The sequence below is a fragment of the Lolium perenne genome, chromosome 1 (genome assembly GCF_019359855.2).
Source record: "Lolium perenne isolate Kyuss_39 chromosome 1, Kyuss_2.0, whole genome shotgun sequence".
Lineage (NCBI taxonomy): Eukaryota > Viridiplantae > Streptophyta > Magnoliopsida > Poales > Poaceae > Lolium > Lolium perenne.
Window position 1 is genome coordinate 228,545,705 of NC_067244.2, and position 27,698 is coordinate 228,573,402.

At 46.6% G+C, this 27,698-nt stretch overlaps 4 protein-coding genes across 4 annotated transcripts; 2 read left to right on the forward strand and 2 right to left on the reverse strand.

The window, feature by feature from the left end:
• The first annotated feature begins 3,163 nt into the window (after positions 1 to 3,163).
• On the forward strand, positions 3,164 to 4,342 carry LOC127326939 (cyclic phosphodiesterase). The gene is made up of 3 exons (XM_051353740.2): positions 3,164 to 3,563; positions 3,784 to 3,838; positions 3,922 to 4,342. Exons 1-3 carry the CDS (start codon positions 3,264 to 3,266, stop codon positions 4,125 to 4,127), a joined length of 561 nt encoding a protein of 186 aa, XP_051209700.1. The 5' UTR covers positions 3,164 to 3,263; the 3' UTR covers positions 4,128 to 4,342.
• A 100-nt stretch (positions 4,343 to 4,442) lies between these two features.
• On the reverse strand, positions 4,443 to 6,305 carry LOC127326949 (protein VERNALIZATION 3). The gene is made up of 4 exons (XM_051353748.2): positions 6,032 to 6,305; positions 5,784 to 5,845; positions 5,614 to 5,654; positions 4,443 to 4,928 (listed from the first exon to the last, which is right to left on the reverse strand). Exons 1-4 carry the CDS (start codon positions 6,224 to 6,226, stop codon positions 4,684 to 4,686), a joined length of 543 nt encoding a protein of 180 aa, XP_051209708.1. The 5' UTR covers positions 6,227 to 6,305; the 3' UTR covers positions 4,443 to 4,683.
• Positions 6,306 to 16,099: 9,794 nt separating this feature from the next.
• On the forward strand, positions 16,100 to 21,981 carry LOC127326935 (uncharacterized). Its single transcript, XM_051353723.2, has 3 exons — positions 16,100 to 16,272; positions 16,360 to 16,711; positions 18,477 to 21,981. Exons 1-3 carry the CDS (start codon positions 16,220 to 16,222, stop codon positions 21,438 to 21,440), a joined length of 3,369 nt encoding a protein of 1,122 aa, XP_051209683.1. The 5' UTR covers positions 16,100 to 16,219; the 3' UTR covers positions 21,441 to 21,981.
• Positions 21,982 to 22,026: 45 nt separating this feature from the next.
• Positions 22,027 to 23,611, reverse strand: LOC127326937 (GDSL esterase/lipase At5g45670). The gene is made up of 3 exons (XM_051353737.2): positions 23,220 to 23,611; positions 22,992 to 23,116; positions 22,027 to 22,910 (listed from the first exon to the last, which is right to left on the reverse strand). The coding sequence occupies exons 1-3, from the start codon at positions 23,458 to 23,460 to the stop codon at positions 22,188 to 22,190; spliced, it is 1,089 nt and encodes a 362-aa protein (XP_051209697.1). The 5' UTR covers positions 23,461 to 23,611; the 3' UTR covers positions 22,027 to 22,187.
• Between the last annotated feature and the right edge of the window lie 4,087 nt (positions 23,612 to 27,698).

A 27,698-nucleotide genomic window follows, 5' to 3' on the forward strand; every position in this document is an offset into this window, starting at 1 on the left:
GTGGCGGTGGCGGTGGCGGTGGCGGTGGTGGTGGTGGTGCTTCACCTACACCTCCTTCACGTCAGCCGACGCCGCCCCCCAATTCACCTCCGGCGGGTAAGCAGACGCCGCCCCCCAGTCCTCGTCCGGCGGGTGATCAGACGCCGCCCCCCAATCCACCTCCGGCGAAGAAGCAGAAGCAGTCCTGGGTTATTAACCCGGACCCTTATGTACCTAGAACCACAAAGATACCAGAGCCATCACTGAAGCCTCTCCCCACAAGGCCTTGGGAACGTAGTGCCGAGGAAGTCGACGCACACGCGGCTGCTGATTATGAGAAATGGAAGGCGGACTGCAAGAAGAAAAGAGAGGGCGAGCCCAAGCAAGTATTTTCTGAGAAGGAAAAGAGCTGGGCTAAGTCATTTTTGAACACACCGTCCCAAGCCGCGAAGAATCTGCCTGACGACTATGCACGTGAACTTCGTAGGCAAGCACTCGCGTTCAAGAGGAACCAAGAGTTGGCGGAGAAGCAGGAGAAGAAAGCCTTGGAGGAGGCCGAGAAAAAATTAGAAAGGGGGAAAGAAGTTGCCCAGCTCGGGGAACAAAGTAAACAATCGATCGCCCCGCTCATAGTGCAACCCGCCGGTCCGGATGCCCCGATATCATAGCATGCGGCAAAGACATGGATTGACTGTAACGAGTGCCAGAGAACAAGCGGCCGACTTAGGTATCACTCTTCGTGCACTGTTAGGCCTTGATGAGGCGCCAATGAAGGACGTAGTATTTACATATGTGAAGAATGGCCCTCTCGTCGAGCCTGCGCAGGAAGAGGATCTACCTCGACAAATGAAAGGTCTGCTAAATTGGTACAAGGGTTACATAAAACTTAAAAACGCCAAAGACTATATTTATGCGGAAGCTAGATATGAGCATCACTTCAAACATTACTATATAACAATTCATCGGAGTGAATTGTTCCATCTGTTCAATCTGCGCGAGCTCGACAAATCTATCATCAGTTGCTACGTTCTGTAAGTGATTTATTAATTTCTACCCCATCTCGTTCATTGCCTGCACTATATATATATATATATATATATATATATATATATATATATATATATATATATATATATATATATATATATATATATATTGTCCTAACTATCTTATTGTGTACGCTATTATGCAGAATGAAGAAGCGGGAAATGCGAATAAGGAACATCCATGATGTTGGGTTCATTGACCCACAAATCGTTAATTCATATGTGTTAGAACACCACCCCGCCGACGTGGAGGATGACCTGTGGCGGTTTCTTAGAAAACAGGAACTCAAAAGTGATATTCTATTTCCTTACCATTTTGGGTGAGTGTTTCTGTCTTGAGCACATTCTCTTTTGTTTACTCCATGCATGGTATGTGGCTAATCGATGAGTTATGCATGGCTGTGCATGTATCGTGTCCGCAGGTTCCACTGGATTCTGCTAGTAATTCAATTTCACACCTCCACAGTTCTCATCCACGACTCTCTGAATATGGATCCGGCGCTTTGGGCCGACATGAGAAAAATGATGCAAAAGTAATTATTTTCATTCATTTGCGCTCTATATCGATCGGCCTATTTCGTTCATTTCCTAATATCAAGTAATAACTAATTAATAACTCTCTTGTTCATTTAATTTTCTTTGCCTCGTAGGGTTTGGAGACGGTTCGTAGATGAAAAGGTCGGTGAATTCAAAAAAGAGCTACAATTTAAAAGGGCAGTGTCTGGAACTAGGGATATTCAGCCACCGGGGACCAATCTATGTGGATACTATGTTTGTGAGAGGATCCGGAGATACATCAATGAGCGGGACCAGCAGTGTGAGAACAACATCAAGAGGAATAACCTCCGGAAGACGCTTAGTCCAGAAGCTCGCTTCCGACCACTTCAAGAGGAACTAGCTGGATGGTTCGCGAGGGAAGTCATCGATCCTATAGGAGAACACTATGTAGAGGACGTAGAACTTCATATGCACTAAATTATGGATGGAAACTTGTTCAAAATTGTATATGGTCATCCGATATTGAATATATATTGTATATTCCTCTTGAATTCTTTTTGGTTCTAATTTCAAATTTGTTTGAAATTGTACATTCATATGCATGTATGTAGTACCGTAGAATATGTGAAACTCCTTCAAAATTAAAACCCAAAAGAAATAAAACAATACAAATTAAAAAGAAACCAGATTTAGGGGGGGGGGGGCTAAACCCTAAACCCTGCGGAGGCCTTTAGTCGCGGTTGGCCAGAAGAACCGCGACTAAAGGTCCTCCGCCCTGGCGCTCGCCTGCCGCCCACGTGGACGGGCCTTTAGTCGCGGTTCGTAAGGAACCGCGACTAAAGGGGGGGCCTTTAGTCGCGCCTAATTGGTCGCGGTTGCGCAACCGCGACTAATGACAGTTGCGAACCGCGTCTAAAGGCCATTTTTCTACCAGTGTATGAAATTCTTTGCATTTTAGGCTACACAAAAATCACAATTGTGAATCCGAGTATATTGAATAGTGCATATTTCAAAACTATAAAACTTATTAGATTTTGTCATTTTTGTGTAGCTTAGAAAACAATTATTTTTGTAGATTTCATCATTGGCTACATGTAGAATTTTGTTTCAGATTTTTTTTAAACTTCAAAATATAATTTCTGAATTTTTAAATATAAAAAGCTATATGTAGTTCAGCCTCTATTTGCAGTTTCTCTACGTATTCATGGCTACTTTAAGATATATAAATTTCAAGATACTAATAAATATACCGAGTATTTTTAATGAAGAGCTCTGTGGAGCCAGAAATCCTCACTGCTACATTGGCTCGAGTCTGATTCTATCCGCAAGTGGCTACACAAGCTTGCAGTTTATTAATCACTGCAGTATGTCCAGATCGCATCCTATGTACTCTAAAAAAAATGAGTTTTTTAACATCTTGTTGACGCGTATGATCAGGATTGCACTCCAGCTAGATTTGGATCTCGATTAGTATTATTCTAGGACCTACTCGAGCTTATTATTTGTTTGGATAATCCTAGTGTGTTTGGAGCTTCCCTCTGCCAGTGGTCCCGATAACACCATTTGAAAACTGGAACCCCACCGTCAGTGTCTCAGCGGTGGTTCGCACCGTCCAGAACAAATTGCAGCACCGGCTCCATCAATCTCCTGCGATGATCTCTTCGGCAAAGCACATTCCGTTCCCCCTCCGCATTTCATCACCTCCGGCCCCTTGACCTCCGGCCCCGCCGCTCAGCCCGCATGGACCCCGCCGACCAGTCGCCGGAGGAGGTGTACTCCGTGTGGGCCCTCCCGCCGGAGCACGTCCGCGAACGCCTCCGGGGCCTCATGGCCGGCCTCCGCGCCGCGCACGGCGGCCCGCCCTTCGAGCCGCACGCCACCGTCGTCGGCGCCGTCACCCTGCGCCGTTCCGCGGCCATCGAGGCGCTCCGCGCCGCCGCGGCAGCCGGCGTCGTCCCCTACACTGCCCGCGTCACCGGCGTCGCCCGCGGCGACTTCTTCTACCAGTGCGTCTACCTCCTCCTCGAACCCACCCCCGAGGTTAGCACATACTACTAGCTCTCCCTCTCTTCCTAGCGGTTTCCCGCTTCCGCAAGTGCCAATCGATCGAGAGGTCGATTGGTTCCGAGGTGTGATTTGCTCCGCGTTTAGAAGTTCTGTTGTCTGTGATTGGAAGCTCAGAGAAATATCTGTACATTCTGTCTTCAGTTTTCCCCAAATGTTTTTGCTCTGCTCATATCACATCATCTGAATTTTGCAGGTGATCCAGACAAGTGACCACTTCTGCGCCCACTTCGGGTATCAGAGACCATCCCGTAAGTGTAGCACCCTGTATTTTGTTTCTGAAATACTATAACAAAGTTGGTGACAACTGACTCATGGTTTTACACAATTGCAGCATACATGCCACATGTCAGCCTCCTGTATGGGGATCTAACAGACGAGGAGAAGGAAGCAGCGAGGAAGAAGGTAGAGGAAATGGACACTGAATTATCTGGACTACAGTTTGAGATCTCCGAGCTCGCGCTTTATAGAACCGATACCGAGGATAAAAGCTTGGAATCCTGGGAGTTGGTGGAGGTATGCAACCTTGCGAAGAAGTGATCAGTTTCCTGCCGATGATCCTTCTGCTGTAAGTTTGTGACTGCTCCTACGGGCTTGTAACATTAAGTTTAAGTTTTAAGTGCCTGATCTGCATCTCCAGTAGCCATTTTGCTTTGAATAAGGAGTAATAATGTAAACACTGGATCTATCTTGGGCTTACATTGCCACTTGTGGGCCTTAATACAAAGTTTGCTGATAATTATTTTCATCTAAAATATCTTGGGTTTTCGTCAAAAATAATTTTGAAGATTTGGATTCTGTTAATTTTAGTCAAGAAAACTTATCGAAATGCAAAGCAGGTTCTTAGAACAGAAATGAGTTGAGCTTAAATAATATTGTAAAAGCCTTAGTTTATATATATTCGGTATTCCCCCGAGAATACTTTACATGATCAGATGATTAACTGATAACTGAGATATATCCCATCAAGCTCATCATAACGGAATGTGCATATGATGCTGCACATATAGATGATACAGGGCATATAGTGCACGTTATTTGTGATACAGCACTACCATACCGGATACAATTGCCTGTACTCTGTAGTACCCAGTCTCTACTCCCCTTCAGAACTGCCTGGCCTAAACCTTCTTCCTCCTGATCCACCTTCCCTTTGACAGTTGAAATATGAGGCAGCCACAATGTTGAGGTGGTACTGACGTGCAAAGTTCCTGCAACTGAAGTTCTGTCGCATGTCTGGTGCAAAAACTGTCCCCCTACCTAGTTGCTGGAGCAGCACAAATACCATCCTGTGTATACCTGATCTTGGTTCTGGTCTTTCATAAACCACAAGTTCTTGGCCTGCAATAGCACCCTCCGTTTAATTAGTCAAGAATTTAAAGAGGGAAGAAACATTTACTCAGCTATCTGCAACTTAGTTTGCTCTCTTCAATTTTAGGCAAATAGGAGTCTTGTCATATCATCTTCATGTACATGCACAATCTTTGTTCTGTTGTGTATGTTAGTTGCAAGCAAAACAATATGGCAAAACTCTTTAAAGCCAACATATGATCGAACAATAATTCGATTCCATAAATTTTGTTTTTGTACATGTGAAAAATATGTTAAGTACAAATAATAACTAGGAAAATGTTATGTTTACACTTATTTTAAGAGTCCTTGTTTCTTTACGCTGTACAATGGCCTTGTCTTAAAGTTGGCCATTCATTTACAAAACAGATGCATGTCATTTTACGTTGTTCATTGTTATTCTTTGTTTAGGTTTAACATATCCCAGGGTTAACTATGAGCTAAACTGAAATTAACGTGTATTGAGTCTGTTAATTCTATGTTGTCAACAAGTTAGTAAATGAGATTACCTAGGAGGAACTAGGTAATTTTTCTTTGATAGAGAATTAGGCACCCAAATTCAAGCTGAAGTCAACAGGTTTGACTGAGAGAACTTAACATGGCTTAATTTCCGCATCCACAAAATTCAGTTTAATAATAAATCACATGGAACAAATTGGTGTGCTTGATATCATACCAAAGTTGACACCAGTTGTTCCAGGGATGTCTGCCACCATCCTGCACAGTAGTAGAGGCATATCATAATGAGAGCAAAAATAAATAGAAAGCATATATCAAAAGTGTCTGGGCAGAACACAAATGGGTGGAGATGTTGGGGAGAATAAGAACATGTTGCATTTGATTTACCAGTGCAAGTACTCCCTTAGTGACGGATGACTTGGGCTTGGGGCGTCTGGATCCACTAGTATCTTCAAAGGAAAAGATAACCTCAAACAAGTTAACATATGATTTGTTTCAGTTTGCTAGGAATAAAATAATCATCTATGATTCTGCTACTATGGGATTTCTTCACGATTATACTAGTGAACCATGTAAAACAGTTCAATCACTGAAGGATTAGCGTGTACTGTCCACTACTACAACTAAAAGCTTACCAGGGTGTAGAGAACTCTCATGTCATTGCCGCCGATATCAACTCGCGGCTTGCTTACGACTGCAGATGGCCTTAGCTCAGCACCTGCGAGAACTAGCCTATTGTTGTAGGCTATTCTGAGTGGAACAGTTGATGTAAATGGATCCAACACATCCTGTATAACATGGGCCACTACCAAGGGTTCCGCTGCCGACATATACTGGAGGAGGACTACCAGTTGGCAGCCTTATCTGTTATTTTGTTAACCTATCTCTCTACGGACCTGAAGAAACTGTGGCGATGCATGAACTACTTGTATTGCGCGATGAGGGTTGTCTTATTCACCTTTCAAAAGTTTTGATACTAGCACCATGTCATGCGTCACTGGTATACACATGACGTCCTTGATATTTGTCGATTACATCCTGAAATTTATGGAATAGTGAAGCTGTAGATATTTCAATGTGCATGCTTTTGCCATCCGATTATTTGCGTTGTTGGGGTGTACCGGAACAAGCCATGGGAAGTTGTTAGCTCAATCAGCTGCTCCTTTGGTCACAACCTCTTCAGAAAAAAATGGTATGTGCAATATTTCTGAACCAAACGATATGGTGGTGCTTGACATGTAGGTGTGCTTAATGTGCCTGGGTTCCTCAATGGCTCAATCCAACTGCATGTTTATAGGGGTATGAAGTATTTTATCTTGTACATTTTGGCATGTCACGTACTTGCACAGCATTAACAAATATTTTTCCCTTCTGGAAACTCATGGTTTTTATAGCTTAGGGTCATTATTTCATTCAAATTCAGGGATTATAGGAATGTAATAGTGGAAATAGAAAACATATAGTTGCAACCCACAGTTCCACTCTGGCGAGGAGCCTGGCCACATTAGCATTGTTTACAAGGTGAATTGTTTCTACTGGAACCTGCCAAGTTGCAGAGATACTCTATGTTAGAACATGGTCATCATTCTTCTGTTCTCGCTGAAAACATGAGCTGCAGGCATCTTCTTGAAGCCATTGCTATGCTCTGTGCAAACTTTAACAAAGATCTAAGGTAGTATATCCATACTATCTTTTTCGTCTTAGGACTTTGCTACCTCTATTATTTAACATATAATAGAACGTATTACAACATTGATTTCTCTTTTGTTGGCTTGATTCTTAACCTTGCCTTAGAAACAGTAATGCAACACAGCAGACCATCGTGTGCTTTAGTAAAAAAATTTTTTTGCCAGTTTTTTTGTAGTACCGTTCAGTTTTTATTTGATAGGCTATCCTATCTGTACATGAGGATACAAGCTTGGGCTAGCTGATTGGGCCAACCCAACAACCCATCTAATTGTTTGCTATGTGCACAAAGTAAACTGTCTGTTTAGTGGAAGTAATAACCATTAATTTGATAAAGCGGGCCGTGTGTTGGTCCACACTTGCATCCCTATCCATACAGGACTAGAGCTCAGTGTCTAAACTACCTAGGGATATTATTGATATGGCATATGGAAAGTTGTAATGAAAGTTGTTCTTCACTTCATGATAAAGATTCTATTTACTACTCTGAGATAGCAAAGTGGAATCCAATTGTACCTTCTTCACATGGGGGTAAATTAAAGATGAATATATACCATAGAACACCTAGAGATGCGAAACAAAAGAAATATCAGGTACACTAAGTGATCTTATTAAAGTGACATCTCTAGTACTTAATCTTTCACCGCGATCATCCGACACTAAATGAAGGCTATATTTTCTCTCTTGATTCTCTATTTTCCATGTTAGAAGAATATCTAGAAGGCAAGCTGGCTGGCATAAGACCATTGTACTTTGTACACGCCCTTGTGGCTTGTACTGGATGTGTACTGGCAAAATATCTGATTTGATTACCAGATTCTCAGATGTGCTCCTTACATATCCTAGGTGACTCCAACATGAAAGAAAGGCATCTCTTTTGTCAAGATAACAATGTTCCCCAAAAAGGCATAAAACTAAATAGGAGAGCAATTTGAATATTCCTTCTATCTTTTTTATGTCTTTATTGAGAGGGCAGTGTGTTCACCTTTTAGCGTTGAAGCTAGCTGTTTTATGTTCTACATTTTGGTAGTCAAACTCTGACCCTTTACTTGTTTAGGGAAGGGACAGGGACTAAGAATCTATGGCCTTCTCAAAATGACATAAAATCTGTCCTTTTTTTTTTCTATTGTTTGTGACCAGTCTGATCTAAGTTTATGTTAGGGTGACTAAGATTTGGAAATAGGCTTCACACATCTATTATTGTCATATGTGTGCGATTTTTTTCATGGCATTCAGTTAATGTGGGAATTGTTGCATGATATGGATTAATACACCACTGCGACTGCGGCACTTAGCTTAGAGACAGGTACGGTTGCTCTCTCTTCTGTATGAGATCTCTCTATAAAACATCCAAGTAAGCCTATAAATTGAATTTCGATCCTTTGACGAAAATCCGCATCCGTCTGTTTCCTTTGGCTGGAGTATAATCTGATCATTCGAGCTTACGGTAACTGTTATTTGCCGTGATCATGGACACCTTTCTTGAATCTTTGAACTTTGGAGGAACCTGTGAGTTTCTTGCATGACTCATGGTGATTGTTCCTTGTGCCTTCCAGGGTGTCCAAGGCTTCTGGTCCGAGAGAGGATTTTCTGGCGGAGCCGGTTCCTACCGGTGCCTCGTGATTCGTGCTAATTTCTCTTCAATTTTTTACCTATTTTTTCATGATATGATATATATGCGATATTTTTTAGATATAAATAAAAATGTAACAAAATTTTATTATTTTAACCATATTATACATAAATTCCACACATATTTAAATCATTATAGTTAATTTTCATCTACAGTATTCTAAATCCTGGTTTATATAAAAAAAATTACGAGATTTTACAAAAATTTCTTTTAGATTTCAGAGAAGTATCATATGGATATGATATACACTAGATATAGGAAGCGAACCTAGCACGAATCACGAAGAGCTAGATGATGGATGTGTGTCTGGTAGTTACCGGTTGTGGTAGAAAAGACTTTTCCTTTCTGGTCCATTATTGTTGTTCTCCCCTATCCACACGTACGTAGGTGCCGCGCGCTGGTCTCTTGTGCGCCGGCCCTGCGCTTGGAATAAAGGCGCCACGGATTCGTGCAGTAAAAAGTCCTCTCCCCTGATTCTTTCTCTGGATACGACGACGCAGAGCCGCCGCTGCCACTCGCCGGATGGTCGGCGGAGGGTGACGTGCTGACGGCGACGCCAGACTTCGACGGGATTCCATACTCTGCCTCCACACATTACCCACGGCTGGCTGTGCTTGCCTGTGTCCCCTGAATGCCGAGCAGCCAAGGCGCGACAGTGGAAGCCGCTGGTGATCTGGGCCACTTGTAGCCGTCGGCCGCCTCGTAGACGTTTGATCCGATATGGCCAGGGCTCCGCTGAGCGAGAGCCCGCTGGATCCACGCAACAAAGAAAGTAAAGGCCAGAGGACTTGAGAACACAGGGCAAATTGGGGCAATCCCTATTCATCGCCCCATGCGTTAATATGCATAGCTCGGGGGCGAAACGATTTGGGCCGCGGCCCGTTATAGGCAGAAGTGACCGAGAGTCCGAGAAAGACTTGTATAGGATCTATCTATTAGGTGAAATCATAGGATCATCTCACATAAAATATATTTTTATCATGCGCAGAAATTTGAAACTAATATACAACATACCTATGGATTGTATCTACAACTCCCAAAAAAATCAGCCCGAATCTAGCACATGCTTACAGATCTAAGATACAAGATCATCGGTTTGAGATTCTTACAACCACCCAAAGAGCATTCAACACCCATATCGAGGCAGAGGGAGAAGACGACAAGACGTCCACGGCCGCTGCCGCCGAACTGGAGTTCCGAGTCGGTGATGAAGCTCCTGCCATCTACATGGATTGCGAAGGGTGAAGGAGCTCAAAGGGGAAACGGTGGATTTAGATTTAGGCTGATAGTGCCACACATGATCAGAGAGGCGGTTTTTCTGGACGGTGAGCGAATTTGTCATGCGGCAATTTCGCAGCAGAGCGCGCCATCTCTGTGGATGATGCACGTTGTTAGGCTAGCCATAGTGCTAGTATCATAGCTAGTATCATGCATATTGGTCCCACAAAAATGCTGATGTGACGGCTAATTAAGGAGGAGAGAGGAGATTATAGTAACATATGTACCCCCCCCGTCTCGGTACACAGGGCTCACTTTGAAAAAACATTTATCCCAAAACACCTCTTTTCTAAGGCATGTATGTAATTAATTAGGAGTAGTAACCTCCTCTAATTACTCTCAATTTCTCCTTTCTTATTTTTTATCGCACTAGAAACAACTTGATGCTGCGGTTGGGTTGGGAATCGAAACAAGTTTGCATGCATGATTCTCTGCATGTGGATGGGAAATGACACTAACCTATGCATGCGCGTCTAATAGCTAGGGAGGGCAGCTGATTTGAGGAGTAATTAGAGGGTTTATTTCTCCTAACTAAATGCATGCAGCCTTTGAGAGAGTTTTTAACGCCCAATCAAAAAACGTCTTGGTCCTGATGTAAAACGATTTGGGCCCTATGAACCGAGACGGAGGGAGTAGATATCATATCATAGAGCAAACAACGAGAAAAGTTAATGCCAAATAAATCTTGTTACTAACAAATTTACATTGAGATTCTAAAAAACAATAAATATAGCATAATTAGAGCAAGTATAATAAACCTACTCAGCTAGCTATAGTACTTACCACATCATCCAAAATCCATGTTGGAAACGCATGCAACGAGGCAAACAGCTTCCATTTACAGCCAGCATGCATGTATTAAACAATTGTTTTTTAACAAAGCCGACTTAACAGCTAGCCTAATAGCTACCCCCTCCGTTCCTTTCTACAGTGCCTATAGATTTTTGGCATTTGTTTCACAATATAAGGCTGTAGCTTGGCTTTTTTTCAATTACCCCCTCCACCTGTCAACTCCCACATGACATGCATGAAAAAAATCCATATAAAATAGGAAACAATTAATTGAGATTCCTAATGCATGGCCCCAAGAATTGCTTAGATTTAGGAAGCAATGTTTTTCTTTCCTTAATTAAACCTGGCTGCACATATATGGAGAGTCAACCAGACAGATTTGTGGGATTTGTTACGGTAAGTTAGGAAGTTATTGATTTCCCTAATTTTAGTCTGATCTCAAATCGTTCAGCCAGGGTCTTGTGTAAAAAATACTCTTGCACTAATTTCTCTGTCAAAAATATATAGGCACTATAGAAAGGAACGGATGGAGTAGTTTATTATATGAGTGGGCTCTATGTTGACTATAAAGTGAGGTGGCATTGGTATAGAGCCAACAGCCGGCTCTTTTATTAGCCTTGCTCTTATAAAATGAGGTGGCATTGGTATAGAGTCTTATGATACTACTCCATGATATTACCTACTATATAGATAACATCATGTAGTAGTATCATATGTAATGATACTACTACACCAGCCTTAAATTTAAGAAAAAGGTGGATGGCTCTACAAAAATGACTGATTCAACCGTTTGTAGGGAGCCTGGTGGCCGAGGTGTTTTGGCAGAACAATGCCGAGGAAAGGCAGGGCTTTTAGGGCATCTCCAACCGGCTGACCCAAACGGACGCGCTGGGCCGTCCATTTTGGGCCGTTTGGGTGGCCAAGCGGACACCCGGACAGCGGCCCGCGTCCGCGTGTCCGTTTGGGTCGCGCGCTGCGCCCAACGTGCGGACGCATCGCAAAAAACGTAGAAACAGGAAAACAAAAAAAAATACGAATTTAAACGAAATTATATTAAACATATGCCCTATTTTGGGCAAATTTGTACATAGCCCTATTTTGGGCAAATAGAACTAACAAAAGAAGCCCCTATATGGGCTTTTAAATTTAAACTAAAATTTAAACTAAAATTAAAAAACCCTCTAGGGTTTGGTCGGTGGCGCGGTGGCCGCCGGTGCGCCGCTTAGCCCCTGTGGGCGTCGTCGGCGACGTCGTCGACGTCCCCGGGCGGCGAGGCACTGTTGTGGCTCGACCGCGCCGGGGACTCCGGCCAGGAGACCACAGGCCTCCTCCCACGGCGAGTGGGGGTCCGGAGCCACCCGCGCCGCCTCCTCCTCGAGGCGCTGCCGCTCTCTCGCCCGACGGCGGCGCACAGCCTCTGGCGCCGCCGCCGGTCGGCGCGGGCGCCGTCCTCCCCGGCGGCGCCGCTCGTCGGCGCGGCGCCGGCCTCCTCCCGCCGCGCCGCCTCCTCCTCCTCCTCCCGTCGCGCCCGGAGGGCCTCGGGGCGTAGAGCTCCCAGCCCTCCACCTCCCGCCGCGCCGCCTCCTCCATTTCGGAGGGTGCGAATGGCCGCATGGAGGTGCGGCCATTTCGCCTCCTCCTCCGCCGCCGAGATGATCGGGCGGCGCGGAGGTCCGGTCCTCCTCCGAGGACTCCGCTTGGGCTCGATGAGGAGAGGCGGCGGTTGCGGCAATGCCGCACCGCCGCGGCGGCCTCTCCGATGTGGAGGCCGCCGCGGTTCCCTCCGGCCCTTGGCGCCGGCGGCCGACGCCGATCGGCTGCTGCGGCCTCGTCGTCATTGGCTCGGGAGCGAACCGTCGCTTCGGGGCCATGGCGGCGGTTTTGCTCGAGGAGTGGAGTGGGGGCTGAGTGGAGGGCCGATCCTCCGGTCCCCATTTATTAGTCTCCCTGGTCACCGACGGGTGGGCCCAAGGGAGACGAGGCGTATCAGCCGCGGACGCGAGCGGACGGCGCGTGCCATCCGCGGCCACGCAAACCTAGCCCAGATTTGGGCCGGGTTTGCGTCGTTCCGGACGCCGCGGCCGTCCGCTTTTGCGGTGCGTCCCCGCGCTGGACCGCGTTTTTGTCCGGCTCGACCCAAACGGACGCGTGGGCGCGGTTTGGGTCGCGCGGTTGGAGATGCCCTTACTGACCCTTGAGAGAGAATCCACTGGCCGGTGAAAACATGCGTGCACTAGTCATGCATGCATTTAACTCGGTTGGTTACGAGGTGCAGTAACATCCCTGTGCTACGCAGACCCCACCTCCACCCACTCCACCCCACCCCACACGGCCACACCAGTGACCAGTGCACGGTCAGAGTCACAGCCATATTACTACCAGCGCGAGATCGTGGTCAGCTGGGTTCCCAGAAGTGAATCCCGGTGCAAGATGCACTAGAGTACTTCAGGTAAATAAATCGGGTTGCTGCGTTATTTCCAGTCCATCTCCCATTTCCATGACAGCGTCCGCAAAGTCGCAATTCCATGGCATGACAGCATGTTTCCTTCGTTGTTACATCTGTTGGACTGTTCATGTGAAAACCCACAGTATATAGTTTCAGAGCTCAAAACTGGGCAAGCAGCGCTGACTCAAAACGTGGTACTGGCACGAGGGCGAACCTTGTTTTGACTGGACTGAGATCCGGTGCCTCGCCTTAAGCAAGGCACACAGCGCCTTGAGGCACCGGATCAGCCGCTCAAGCCTCATCCAACGGACAGCAGCTAAAGAATCTGGTCAGCAGCAAGTCAACAGCCCTCACAGGAAAAAGAATGAGCCTCATCTCACGCGCGCGCAAGACAGAGCAGCTCCGCGGGAAAAAGAAAGAGCGCGAGCGGCTCTTCCCGGGCAGAGCAACGCCGCCGCCCGTCGCTGCCCGCCGCCGCCGCCGCCTCTGCCGCCCAGCCCTCACCTCCCTCTACTCGGTCTGCATCAGCTGATCCTCCACCCCATCCGGCTAGCTCTGCCCTTCCGCCGGCCGCCGGCGAGAGCCCATCTGCCGGCCTGCTTTGCTCCTCCGCCGTCCCCAGACTCAACGTCGCTGGGGGACCGTCGCTGGGCGCCATGAAAATCGTCGGATTACAGCAGGTAGTTAAACTGCATGTGTATTTTCTTATTTCTTTACATACATACTTCACGATTGTCTTTGTTAGTATTTGTTAGTTTCAATTTAGTTGCAGCTTGTCAGCTGACTGTATTGTTTAGTCTGTACTATACAGTTTTTACATAATTTTTCCAATGTCATATGGATTGTTCTTTAAGCCCCTATTGTCTTATTTGTAATTGATTGATATGATTACTGTCAAGACTGAACTATTGCTGATTGAAGGGTTTTGTTATGCAGCTGTGAGTGTTATGTATTTGCAAGTGTTGTGCAATGGGAGAAATTGACAAGGGGATGCCTCAAGTTGGTATGAAATTTAGAAATCCAGATGAAGCTTGGGCATTTTGGGTTGCATATGGGGGTCGTGCAGGATTTGATGTGAGGAAGAGAAACAAACATACAAGCAAGATGGATGGTCAAGTGACCTCATGCACATAGTCTTTTGTGGCCTAAATGTACAAGTAGATTGGCCAAGTTTATGCACTTCAAAGATTATGTAACAGCAGATTATTGTGGGATTTCAATGTAAAATGCCACAAAGTTTGTCTATTGTTCACTTTATATGTTGGATGCATCAGGTTTCTGCTGAGCTCTGCCTTTTTCAGTTCATTTTTCGGTATTACATGTAGTTGTCTGTAGTTCATTTGCCTATAACTAACTGAAATTACAATTCCTGTGTAACTTGCTGCTCCTCCTTGCCTTGTCGTGATGGTGACCGACAGAGGGACGCACAGGGGGAGGGAGGAGGGAGGATGGGGCCGTCGCGGCGGTCTGGGCGCTGGACGTGATTCGGCCGGAGTGAGCCGGACGTGCCAGCCGTCGGCGCCGGATGGGAGAGGCGGAGCAAGCAGAGGATGAAGGGAGGCGGGCCGGGAAGAGAACTGCGCGCTCTCACGGCGGCGGCGGAGGGCGGCAGCGACGAGCGGCGGCAGCGGGCGGCGGGCGGCGGCGGCGGCAGCAGGCGGCGAGCGGCGGCAGTGCTCTACCTGGAGAAGCCGCGCGCTAGTTCTTTTTTCCCGTGAGGAGATGAAGTGGGTTGTTGACTTGCTGCTGACCAGATTCTTTAGCTGCTGTCCGTTGGATGAGGCTTGAGCGGCTGATCCGGTGCCTCAAGGCGCTGTGTGCCTTGCTTAAGGCGAGGCACCGGATCTCAGTCCGTTTTGACTCGTGTTTTGTTCTCCAGTACGCTGCCCGTCACCGCGGCAGCCATACCGTCCGGGCGCGCGCCCCAAGGAAGCCCATCCACCACCAACACGAACCCGCACACCGCCGTACTGATCATCAACCGCTCCACGCTCACGCACAGTGCCACTGCCACCCGTTACCGCTTACCAGACTTCGGCGGATAGTTTTTTTATAAAGGAAGTAGATTAATATTATAAATATATTAATTACACATAATCTATGCGACCAGACAACGGTATACCCTAATAATAGTACGGATACGCAAATCCAAAAAAAAAGCTAAAAAGGAAAAAAAAAAGGTACTGCTATAGTGTTTCAGTCCTTACAACAACACGCAAACAACATCATGACAACACCTGAAGTCCAATTTCTCTGAAAACGCGCCTCCAAGAATGAAGTGGTGCACAAGCACCGTCGTCGTCCCATCACAGACATTATGTTTTCGCCATGAAAAAAAAATTCATGCTTTCAAAACAATGGCTTCAAGACCATTGCTAGGCACAACCAGTTAAGACCTTTCACCTTGAAAGGTAGGACATTGAACTTCTCGTGTGCTGACACCCCCACTCGCATGCCGCTGCTATGAAGTCGAAACGCCAAAGCAAGTCCATCGACGTAAATCCTCGAACCACTAGCACTAGTCATCAAAACTCGTCTTCCATGCCCTTCTCCTTGTACGACTTCACCATGGAACCAAAAAGATGTGCACCATGATAACGACAGATAATGATTCTTAAAATAAAACTGTATAATCTGTACCTATAGGAACTTTCCTATAGAGGCCATTTGATTCAAAGAATTAGACCCTCCAAAATTTCTATGAATTGCTTTGCTTTACTGCAGTCCCATGGCATTTCAAGCTCGACCTCTTGGAAAATAAGACCGTTGATTTTGTGTGTGCAAGAGGATCCAAATAAATCAAAATTAACACCTGAGATGGTGGGTGCCGCCATAGGTGAGAGAAGTCCTCGGGTCCCTCCCACTCCCACGTCGCTTTCCTCTGCAGTCTGCACCCCACTCCACTGTCTCGTCACCCTAGCCCAGTCCAGGGCGCGGGAAACCAAGCACAGTAAAAGCGACCCAGCAAAGGGAGCAGACCCTCCCGCGATGGCCGCCACTGCCAGCGGCGGCGGCGGCGGCGCCCCGCCCTTCTCGATCCGGTACCACCCACCTCTCGCCCTTCTCCCTCCTCCGCATTGCGCCGCTGCATCTTCTGCTCTAACGCTCTTCTCTTGCTGCATCCCAAGGGGCTTCGCGGCGCGGGCGCGCGCGGGGGCGGCGGACGAGGGCGACCGGTGCTGGCCGCTGGGCGGGGAGGCGGGCCCGCTGCCGCCCATTGAGGTGCGCCGCTTCCGGTGGTGGGCGGACGAGGCGAGGCGGGCCAAGGAGGTGGTGGAGGAGGAGGAGGAGGAGGAGCGCCGGAAGGCCGCCATGTGCCGCAAGCGCTCCGTCGTCGAGCTCTTCGCCGCCGTGCCGCGGGTCGCCCCCACCGACGACGGGAGGAGGGTCAGGAGGAAGGTCGACAAGGGGAAGCTGCCGGCCGGGGTTTTGCCCAGCAAGGACAAGGCCCCCTCTTCTGAGAACGCCGCCAGGAAAAAGGTGCGGTTTTTTTCTTTCTTCCTGGCTAACAACATTTCAGTATCGCATTTCCATTGCTTGGATTTGGAATGTGTCTGTAGCAGATTCAGATTTGGTACTAGAATGCACATGGTAAGTAGATGTTTGCCCCCCCTGGTTTTCCGGCATCTGTATTTTTTGTACGAGCTGTAGATGCATACCGTATTTGTTGGTCAACTAGTATATGCGTCGCAGTACTGCATTTGCATTACTTGGATTTGGAATGTGTTTGCAGCAGATTCAGATTTGGTACAACGTATGTCGTAGGTGTGTTTGCCGTATTGACTGGATTCATCTCTTAACAGCCAGATCGTTTTCCTCTTCTCCCCACACAAAGGCGGCTAGGGTTTCCTCTCTCTTCTCCGGCAAGGCCGCCCTTCCCCTCCACCTCCGGTAGCTATCCAGGTGCAAGGAAGTGGAGGGAACTTGGATGTCCATCCAATGTGTACACTGTTTTCGTTACGTCTTTCTTCGCGTATATTAGAAGCAATGTCAAGGCAGGTTGCTGCATTGCAGCGATCAAGTCCTTCCTGTCCTCCCTGGCCGACGTGTTTGCTCCGGCGCCAGGGGGCCTTGATCCTCTGGATCTCGGCAACTGGATCCACAGGATAATCTTCATCCGTTAGCTTTCTCGGGGCAACGATATTCCGTTGGTTGATGGAGCTGTGCTGAATGTCTTGGCAACACCAGTGGATATGTCAGATCTGGCTGAGGATGATGACGGACCTTCCTTTTGCTTGGTGTGCAGGGTGGTTTGGTCGGTATCGTCATCCAGGCTTTTCAGGAGTGGTGGCGCCGGGTCAGAGCGCCGGGAAGCTTGGGTCGTGCTCCCACCAATGTTTGATTGATGCTGACTTTGTCCGGTTTCTAGGGCGGTCTTCAAAAGCCACAAGGCGATTGGAGTTTTTTTAGGTGTTCGTGGCGTGGTGGTGGTTGGTGTTTGTTTCTATTGCAGTGCTGACTGCTCTCGTCCTTGTAATTGTTTCCTTAACATGGATCAGATTTGAAATGCCTTTGGGTGTTTCGTTTAAGAAAGGAAGTTTGTATTCAGAAATTTGCTATTAAGAGTTAGATGTCCGATTTGTGTTGAATGTGCTCTAACAGTCGTTATATAGGTCTGTGCTTGCTCAATTGGTCATTTGTGCTAGCTAGTTCCTGACCACTAGACAGACGAGCTTGAGAGATCAAGCACCCAACTACCCAACTGTGTTGCAAAACGTTGCAATGTAATACCATGATCAGCAAACAAGCAGCTTATACATGCTTGTTTTCATATATGTTGTAAGACATAAAAGGGGCAGCTTCTTTCTTTGTTTGGTTATTTCATGTCTTTTTTCTGGATCCATGATAGGCATGTGCACCCTTGGTTTTTCAATTGTTAACTGAATGGTATTCATGTCATATGGTTGACTGACCATTTTGATGTAGCAATCGGGATTGGAAATACCTACTGTTAACCAAAAGATTATAGTTGTATAGTTGCATTATCTTCTGAAATAGCATAGCATTGTACTACATGAAATTAGACGGATCCAGTTCCTTATAACAAAATTAGAAGTTTAGTAGTATATCTATGAAGACACTTTTGAAAACCTAATATCCATTTTTTTTGTATGTTAGTATTCGCTGAGTTACATAGTCACACTTTGGTTATGTCGCATTTGGACTTTTTATGTGGTATACTGCTGTTCTGAAAGCCTAAAACTACATGTACAAGCAGGGTGATCTGTGATCTTTTCCTTTTCAGGAGAAAAGTGGAAATGTGAAAGTTGTCTCACTTAGCATCTCTCAATTATTTCAAGATGCCATACAAAAAAGGAAGCTCAAAAAATCTTCTAGCAAGAAAAAGAAAAATCAAGAGGTCTCAGTTTTATTGAACAAGAAAATTGTAAAGGGAAGCAAGAAGTCAGTTTTGTCTAATCAGAAGGTTATCAAGAGCAGTAGCGAAGTTCAAACCATTCTTAAGAAACACTTACGGACAGGAGAGGGTGTATTTCTGAAAAAATCTGATGCTTGTCCATCCAAATCTTCTCTCAAATCAAAACATGTTACTTTTTCTGATGCGGATGACATATGTGAATTGACTGCCTCCCATCCTAGAGATAACACAGAGCAATCACAGGTAGTGCAGGCATCCCAGCAAACTTTTCAGAGAGACAGTTCCCAGAGCAACAAGGAAGAGCCACATTTGGTGCATCGACGGATTGATGCTATTTCAGAGACTGTTGAGCAGGATAGCAGCTCTTTATCTGAGAAGGTAGATTCATCTGGTGCCTCCCATACTGTTCCACTTACCAATTCAAAGGAGAAAACTATGATGAGCAAGTCCATGGATCTGAATCATTGCATAGAGATTTCCAAGAGGGGCAATGTCAATCGTCTGAGCTCCCCAGCTGCCTTATCTAGTCAAGGGCTTGCTCAAAAGTTTGTTGACGTGGACTTTCCTGTGCAAGAGGGCCTTTATCTTGGTATTGGGCGTCAAGCTGAAGAAAACCGTCGGATCATACCACAAGGATCATCTGCTGCTGCTGGTTTAGCACACGACACAAGACCAGGGAATTTCATGAGAATTCCGTTGCCACAGCCTTCAAGTTCCTGTTATGTTGCTTCTCTCAGAGAAGCATCTGATAGGAACAGAAAAACAATTCCTCAGGAAAGATTGGTTGCTAACTGCCACTTGACAGAAGTTCAATCTAGTGTTGTTAGATCTGGTAATGACATGGTGAGCAGTATAAATACCTCAACAGGATCAAGCAAATCAACAGATGCACAAGCTACAGATTCTGTATCTGCATGCAGGAACATATCCTTCAGCGGCGGCTATATGGGTCTTCCTCTTAATTCACATGGTGAATTCGTCAGGGTTCAACCTGGTGGTACCCTTAATCCTGATGAGCTGTTTAAAAGACAATGCTTGGGGCAGGATTCTCTGCATCCTTCAACATCTCCAACTTTTGTCACACCTAATGCGTGCTTGGATTATTCCCATTTAAGAATCAACCATCAAGGTCAAGCTCCGCCATTTTTTACAGTTGCTAATTTTGGTATTCAGCCAGACACTCATCTTAATCCCAAAGTGCCAACTGCATATAGTATGGGTTTCAGACAGTCTGCGAGTTCTCAAAGGATGGAAGTTCATAATTATGCAGTATCCAGCAATAACTATTCATGCAGCAACCAGCAAGCTAGTTCAGAGCAATGTTCTTGCGCTCAATGCCTGGGACATGATAATCAACTGCAGAAGTCGCTCCAGATGCAAAGCTGCTTCCCAAGACAGAATTATGAGCAGAACATGCAACCTGCTGTTGATACAACAATGCGCCTCATGGGCAAAACAGTTAATCTTGGAACCAGCAGTAAACAATGTGGAGGTCTAGATAACTGGGGTCCATGTTCCAGTAAACAAATCAGAGCTGAAGATCATTACTTTCCAGGAATGCGCACGCAAGCTTTTCCTCAATTGTTTCTTGGAGGGTTGGTTGATCTACGTACCAGAATTGGGGTTTCAAATGGAGGGAGAACACCATCTGAATATGTATCATGTTTTTCTTCTGTTCCAGCAGCTGAGCAAGGGTCTGTACCATATTTTTCTTCTGTTCCAGGAGCTGAGCAAGGGTCTGTACCATATTTTTCTTCTGTTCCAGCAGCTGAGCAAGGGTCTGTACCATATTTTTCTTCTGTTCCAGCAGCTGTGCAAGGGCCTGGTTTCCGTGAAAGCAATCACAGCCAGCAACCTCAACTGGCTGTGCCAAACAAGGCGTCTGTGCAACCAGTCAGCAGATACAATGAGGTTGGGCTAGTGCATCAGCGACCAGCTGTGCAAGTTGGGCGGGTCCAGAGTACTGCTACTCATCTACAACCTGGTGCTGTGGACTGCAGAGGCACTCCCAGTGTTCCAGCAATGTCATATTACGATCCATGGAACAAGTTCAAAAACTTCGTGGAAACAACACCAAGGCCGCCTCAGTCTAGCTTTTTCCCTCGAAACAGCAGCAACATGGCACAAAGGCCCCCAGCAGCACCTATTATGTCTGGTTACTCTGTTCAGAGCACTCCTGCTCTAACAACTCCGACAAAGTTTACCTCCCTCCGCCCATTGCCCCCTTCAATGGTGTCTTCCCATGTTTACAGTAGCGAAGGTGCACAGCCTCATGGATCTACTCCATTTCACCCACCAGCTCCCTTTTCTAGTCAACCAGGCAAAGTTAGCGCTCCAGGTGCGATAATAAAAGACAAGGGCATGAAACAGGCTCCGATAGGATCAAATCTTGAGAGCTCGAAACAAATGGACAGAAGTTTCAAAAGGCCAGTAGGAAAGGACAATGGTTTATTGGCATTACCAAAGAAACCTTCCATAGCAGTAGTAGGAAAGAACCCAAATCAGTCACCACTCCCGGAAAAAGGGATAGATCCATGTGGATCTACACCACATCGACAACCTCAATATATACCTGTTCGTCTCAGCACTGAACCTGAGAAGAATCTTCGGGTTATAAACAATGATACACCTACACGTACAGCATGGACAGAGTCTGTCAATAGCGTGGGAACAAGGCCTGTTCAGCTGAAATCTGGAGCAAAGCACATACTTCAGCCATGTGCTAGTGCTAGCATGGACCAAGAAGATTCCTGGCCTGTGCATTCGGTCGTACAGTTTGAAGTGGAGAATAATTCTTGCACAGTAGCAGGTTCATCAAAGAAGATTGATTGAGTTTCGTTGATGAAGCTGGGGAGCAACCCCCTTTAATAAAAAAATAAAGAAAATCAAAGAAGACTGACCTGTGTTGAAAATTGCAGAGTTTTACCACCATTCTCCTGGTGGTTGATTCAAGTCTTCTCATCGCCATCGGACTGGTTAATGCTGAAGGAGAATTCATACCCAGTCCAACTTGAAACCAGAAAGATGAGTTTATGGAGGGAGCCCCTTCATACTAGCTAAGCCCTTTCATACTGTTCTTGCTGAACTATGCTCGCAGTGAATCTCCTGGCGCCTGCATTCTGGTAAGATGGTAATCTCAGTGCTGGAACAGATAGAAGTTTTCCAGCATTGAAAGGGAATATCTGTAATTTTTCCTCTTGTTAGTTTGCCAGTGGTGGATTTGTGCTACACAGCGTCCCCCCAATAAGGTTTTGCTCTGTTGTTGTATTCCTACACGTATGTTTTTGCTGACTGAGTTCTCCCGGCAAATCAATGAACGCTGTGAACTGTGTTCTTGCAATGCACCCCATGCAAGGGCAGCTGTTTAAATTAATTGCTTCTCAATCATACATTGTTACTGTGAATTCAGTAGAGTATGCAGTTGCAAAATTCGGTTTCTTGTAATTTGTCTGTGTTGTGTACACCCAAGAATCTGAACTCTGCATATATTTTTAGTGACATATATAGTAGGAGTATACAATGTCTGCACTCCACACAGAAATGGCGACACCGCCACTGCCGACCGACAAGTCAGATAGACTAGAGGCGGGTGAGGGTCCGAAGGTCAACAGGGTACACGTCGGAGGACAGGCGGGCGCTGTAAGCCCGCTGTCCGACGAGCACGTTGGCCGCCTCTGTCGGGTGGAAGGCGTCCCAGAAGAGGTATTCGTGCCTGTTGGCGCATGGCGTCTGGAAGGGCAGGCAGGTGACCTGCCCATTGTTCCTCCCCACCCCGCAGCAGCCTCTGTTGGTGACCCTCAGGCCGTGTGACCCGGGCGCCCTGAGGATGTCGGAGAAGATGCCGTCGATGTTGATGAAGGTGAAGTGTGCCCCCGGCAGGCGGTTGAACTGGTCGACGACGCGGAGGAGGCGCTGGTTGAACATCCTGACGGCGACGTTGATGTGGTCGACGCAGGTGACGCCGTTGGGGCTCTGCGTGGCTAGCTCGTTGGGGCTGCACCCGACCTGCCCCACCCCCATCAGCGCCACCTTGCGCGCCCCGTAGCTGTAGAGGGCCTGGAGCAGCGGCACGAAGCGCGCGGCCAGGTCGTCGGCGTACTGCGTCGGCGTGTAGCGGTTCGCCGTGTCGTAAAAAGCCGGCTGGAAGTAGTTGTTGAGGTAGTCGTTGCTGCCCATGCCGACGGTGAAGATGCACTGGCTCAGCCGGGCCGCCGCAGAGTCCTCGTCGCCCAGGATACTCACCAGCTGCTCCACCGCGCTCTGGTAGTTCTGCACCTGCCCTCTGAAGGTGATCCGGCCACCCTGCATATGCAGCATCGTTTTGCAGTGTCATGTACTAGGCACGTCCTGAATGATAAGCTTGTCAGATTGCAATGTACGTACGAGTTGCTGTCCGGTCTCTTCCCGGATGCCGGCGGCGGCGGAGGCGAAGTTCACGCCGGTGAGGAGCTGGTCGCTACTCGCGCCGGCGAACGGCGGGATGAAGTCGTCGAAGCCCAGAAGCCTGGCTGCAGTGCACCCGATCGACGTGCGCAAGCATAAGTGTACGTACTCAGAAATGTGTCATGGGGAAACTGCCGTATGCAATGCCCGAATTGATCATTTGCTTACAGATGACGTCGACGGTGGTGAGGCCGTTGGAGAAGCGGCCGGTGGGGCCGCCGGCGAAGTCGATGCCGTAGGGCGGATAGTTGGCGCGCGCCATCGACACGATGCCGTTGTTGTTGCCGTTGTCCACCAGCGAGTCACCGAACACGAAGTAGCATGGCACCTGCGGCGCCGCCCCGGCCATCGTCGCCGCCGCGCCCAGCACGGCCAGCACCACCGCCAGCGATCGCCACGCAAACCCCATTTCACTATGCTGTAGTGTCGAGATCAAGTGTTGTGTGAGTGACACTGTGACTGAGCTAGTGAGCTGCTAGCTCGCTGCTGCTCGATGTGGATGGGGATGAGTTTGATTGCGATCGCGATTGCGACGCCACACAGTCGATGTGCAAGCATGTTTGCGTATGTAATTTATAGGACGGGTGAGCTGGGAAGCGGCGGTGCTGGATTGGAATTGGATTGGACAGGGTGGAGATGAATAATGGTTGGGCTTTTTTGCCACTCCTTCGTTAGGTCCAGCCTGTGGGCCAGCATTTACTTCTAGGCGGCGGGCAATGTGCGTGGGCCGGTGAAGCCGGTTCTCTGCAGTGTAGACCGGCTAAGGCAGGACGGTTCCATCCAGTTTGCATGAAAAAACACTCACTGTTTTCACAACACAGTGAGCAATTTTGACGCTTAAATAGAGATCACCAAAGATCCATGAATAGAACTGAAGTTGCCAACAAGTCAACAAAGAGACGGAGCAGCTTTCCCACATCGGGTACAATACATTGTGTTTAATGAGAAATCCGCTCCTAACAGCGAATAATATGGATGGGGATGTAGATTTATCCACAACCCTAGCTTATATATCCAACATTTATACCGACGTGATAAAATCTGTTGCCGTTGAGAAAATTCTATTACCCACTTTACAATAAGAGTGACAAAGTCCAAGACGGTAACATTCCTCTTCTAGCAATAAATTAATAACTAATCTCCAATATCTTCTCCTTTGACTATACAATCGTGTGGTTTCTAAACATTCAAACGCAATTTTGTCTATTGCTGAACATCTGGTACCCCACGGATCCTTAATTCTTTTCCTTCCTGAAAGCGGCCATTTGAACGGTCACACCTTCCGTTCGATGGGCGATATACGAGCAAGGTTGATAAAAAATCTGAAATTAATATACTATTATATTAAACTCTTTTACTTTTGTACAACCTATTTTTAGCTTGCTACTATCTTTAATGAGTAGATATTTATTACTAATTTTGCATAGTTAACCACATGATAGAGTTGCTAAGTATTAGTTGTGGTGTTTTTTCTTATACAATTATAATGTATAGTCGAAATCTAGATTGCATTGTGATAAATTTAGACTATGTTTTATAACATAATATCCTTCATTTTTTCGTGAGTTGCATCTATATATTGTATACATATTTATAGCAGACAACTCTAAAGCATATGGCCTAAGAACTGATATCTTAATATTTTTTTACGTGTATGGTTTGGGAGGAAATTAATGGAAACTTCTAGAGCATAACTTGAATTGTTGGATGACCTTTTATGCATTTTTTTAGGTCAAACGTGTCAGTGTGTAGTAATATATAATTTGACAAAGTGGGCATGATTTGCATTGGTACCGGAACATCTTGTGTGTGGGGGAGGAGGGGGGGGGGGGGGGGGGGGGGGGTAGGATACAAGTGATGTGATGTGATGGCAATGATTCTTAATTTTATTAAAACGAAGGAGTTTATGTCTAGAGAAATTTCAAGAATATTTTTGCAAATATGTGATATGAGTTGACATCACATGCATCGCAAATAGTAATTGCCGACAAATAAAAAGTTCAATAGATTCTTCTACCTTTGTATAGATACAATTTAATTGTTCGATATGTCCATCTACAATGTGTTTGATTCCGATGTAAACATGTGCTTCTCTCAATTTTTGGAATAGAAGTTTGTACACATGATTAAACATGACACTACTAAGAAAAAGGCTACCAGTGGCACACACGTGTTTTGCTTACCATTGACGCACCACTGGTAAAAGCATCTCCACCGGCGCACTGATAGCGGCCCTGAAAGAATATTTCTCACAATATATTTTATATGTTTGATGTCAATGTATGTGATACACTAATGTTTGATGAAGTGGTGCAGGGATTATATAGATACATGTATATGAGTGACTTGTGTGGAAAAACGAGTCAAAAGGAAGCTGAAAAAGTATCACCAGGCCGGATAATTCGGGCCGGATATTTGCAAAATATCCGGCCCCCAAAATTTGGCTAAGGACCAGAGGCGACGCGGCCCAGTACTTCCCTGGCATGGGGCCGGACTTTTGGCCGGACATTTGGCCGGTTTTTCTCCAGGGCCGGATTTTTTGGGGATGCCGGGTTATCCGACCCCAACTTAGGCCGGATTATCCGGCCCTAGAAAGTCACCAACGGCTGGATTTTGAGAGGGGGTATTTATACCCCCTTCTTCTACCTTCCTCCTTGCTCAATCATTGCACAAATTCTGCCAAGCCTCACCACCATTAGAGCCATCTCAAGAACACAAGATTTGCAAGTTCTCCTCCCTCACCCAACCAAAGCTCTTGATCTTTGGAGATTCGAAGGAGAAGACACCGATCTACATCCTCACCGAAGCGATTTACATTTCCCCCTCATATGCTTGAGGGCTCTCTTGCTAGTGTTCCTTTTTTGGATCCCTGGTTGTTTGTTGTTGATGTATTGTTGTTGTTTGTTGTGTTGTTACAGATTTGGGAGCCTCCAGTTTGGTTGTGCATGTGTGCCCCAAGAACTTTGTAAAGGCCCGGTTTCCGCCTCGAGGAAATCCCTTAGTGGAAGTGGGTTAGGCCTTTGTGGCGTTGCTCACAGGAGACCTGAGTGAAGCCTTCGTGGCTGTTGTTCTGGCTTTCGTAGCAACCACACTCCTCCGAACGTAGACGTACATTCTTGCAAAGGAAGGGAACTACGAGAATCAACTCCATGTCTCTGTGTGCTCCACTCTCGGTTACCTCTATCCTTTATCCCCCCTATATTTTTGCGTAGCCATATCTTGCTTAGTCGTTGACCTTGTCATATAGGTAAATTCACATAGTTGCATATCTAGAGAATTTACCTTTGTGTCAAGCCTAAATTGAAAAAAGAACTAAAAATTGGTTAGCACCTATTCACCCCCCCTCTAGGTGCGGCATACGATCCTTTCAATTGGTATCAGAGCCTCGGCTCTTATTTCGGGCTTAACCGCCTAAGAGTATGCCGGATGATGGACCTTCGGAAGGGGCCGCAAAGCCGGTCTCCATGGATGATCTCAAGTCGGTGGAAGCATCCTTGAGATTCGCCATGGAAACCCAAATGGAAACCTTGATGAAAATGTTTTCCGACCGGTTTCCCGCGGCTCCCCCCATCATCCCCACCGTAGAGGTAAAGGACAAGGGTGATTTAGAAGAGGGAGATGCTTCGGCATTACCCTCCTCTACCAAACCCTTCAATGGTGATAACTTAACCACTATTAAAACTCCCATTGCATCTCCTAGGGGAACTAGTGGAGGTAATAGCTACAATCGAGTGGCTCTGCCTTTCTTATCTCCCGATATACCGGTTCCCCATCCTCATATAAACATTCGGGGCGACCCACCTAAGTTTAATGATAAAGATTTCGTTACATGGCAATTTGAGTTTCGCTCTCATGTTCGCAGTGCCTCCAATGTACTTTGGAGAATCATCATGGAAGGCTTCAAGCCTTACAACCCCGACAAGTTGACTAGAAGCGTTGCCTTGCACATGATTCAAACTAGTGTGGGGACAAAGGACTTGTCTCGTGTTCAGAATTTCACCACCGCCAAGGAAGCTTGGGATGGTTTGGCCGCTAGTTGCATGGGAAGTGATAGCATGAGAAGGAACAAGTACAATACCCTTCGGAATCAAGCCGAGGGATTCATGAGGCTACCGGATGAAGATCATGAAGTCATGTATAGAAGACTTATCACCGTAGCCGATGCTTTCCGGAATTGGGTGCCACCCACATCAATGACTCTTGGATCAAAGATAAGTACATCGATTGCATGATGCCATTTGAACCCATTGATGTCAAGACTCTAGTTGGGAGAGAATGCTTTTCCTCTCTCACTTCTCAACAAGCGGTGCACGAGATGCAAGCTGTCAAGGTGCTCGAGCAAAACTCTCATGATTCTCGCAATCGTGCCATTGGAATGTCAAGAGGGAACAATCTTGCCTTGACGGTCAATTCCGTAGAAGAAGTGAACCCTCAAGAACCATATAGGACATCTTGGAGTATGTCCTATCCGGAAGATTTGGAACTCCACTACAATGATCACGTGGCCTTCCATGCAAAATCTTTTTGGGTTGATCCATCCAAGGCCAAGGAAGACAACATCAAGAGAAACAACTCAAGTGGGTCCACTAGCTTGGGTCCATGATCAAGATCATGCTACAATTGTGGTGACAAGCTGTAACACCCCAA

Bases quoted from the DNA above. Each gene is read 5' to 3' on its own strand.
- LOC127326935 (XM_051353723.2), top strand. From the start codon at position 16,220: ATGGCCGCCACTGCCAGCGGCGGCGGCGGCGGCGCCCCGCCCTTCTCG. The intron at 16,273-16,359 runs GTACCACCCACC...CTGCATCCCAAG, and splicing joins GCCCCGCCCTTCTCGATCCG to GGGCTTCGCGGCGCGGGCGC. The intron at 16,712-18,476 runs GTGCGGTTTTTT...TTTCCTTTTCAG, and splicing joins AGAACGCCGCCAGGAAAAAG to GAGAAAAGTGGAAATGTGAA.
- LOC127326949 (XM_051353748.2), bottom strand. From the start codon at position 6,226: ATGTCGGCAGCGGAACCCTTGGTAGTGGCCCATGTTATACAGGATGTG. The intron at 5,655-5,783 runs GTAAATCAAATG...ACTACTGTGCAG, and splicing joins CTAAGGGAGTACTTGCACTG to GATGGTGGCAGACATCCCTG. The intron at 4,929-5,613 runs GTATGATATCAA...GTGCTATTGCAG, and splicing joins AACAACTGGTGTCAACTTTG to GCCAAGAACTTGTGGTTTAT.
- LOC127326939 (XM_051353740.2), top strand. From the start codon at position 3,264: ATGGACCCCGCCGACCAGTCGCCGGAGGAGGTGTACTCCGTGTGGGCC. The intron at 3,564-3,783 runs GTTAGCACATAC...TGAATTTTGCAG, and splicing joins TCCTCGAACCCACCCCCGAG to GTGATCCAGACAAGTGACCA. The intron at 3,839-3,921 runs GTAAGTGTAGCA...ACACAATTGCAG, and splicing joins CGGGTATCAGAGACCATCCC to CATACATGCCACATGTCAGC.
- LOC127326937 (XM_051353737.2), bottom strand. From the start codon at position 23,460: ATGGGGTTTGCGTGGCGATCGCTGGCGGTGGTGCTGGCCGTGCTGGGC. The intron at 23,117-23,219 runs GTAAGCAAATGA...GGTGCACTGCAG, and splicing joins CACCACCGTCGACGTCATCT to CCAGGCTTCTGGGCTTCGAC. The intron at 22,911-22,991 runs GTACGTACATTG...CTGCATATGCAG, and splicing joins AAGAGACCGGACAGCAACTC to GGTGGCCGGATCACCTTCAG.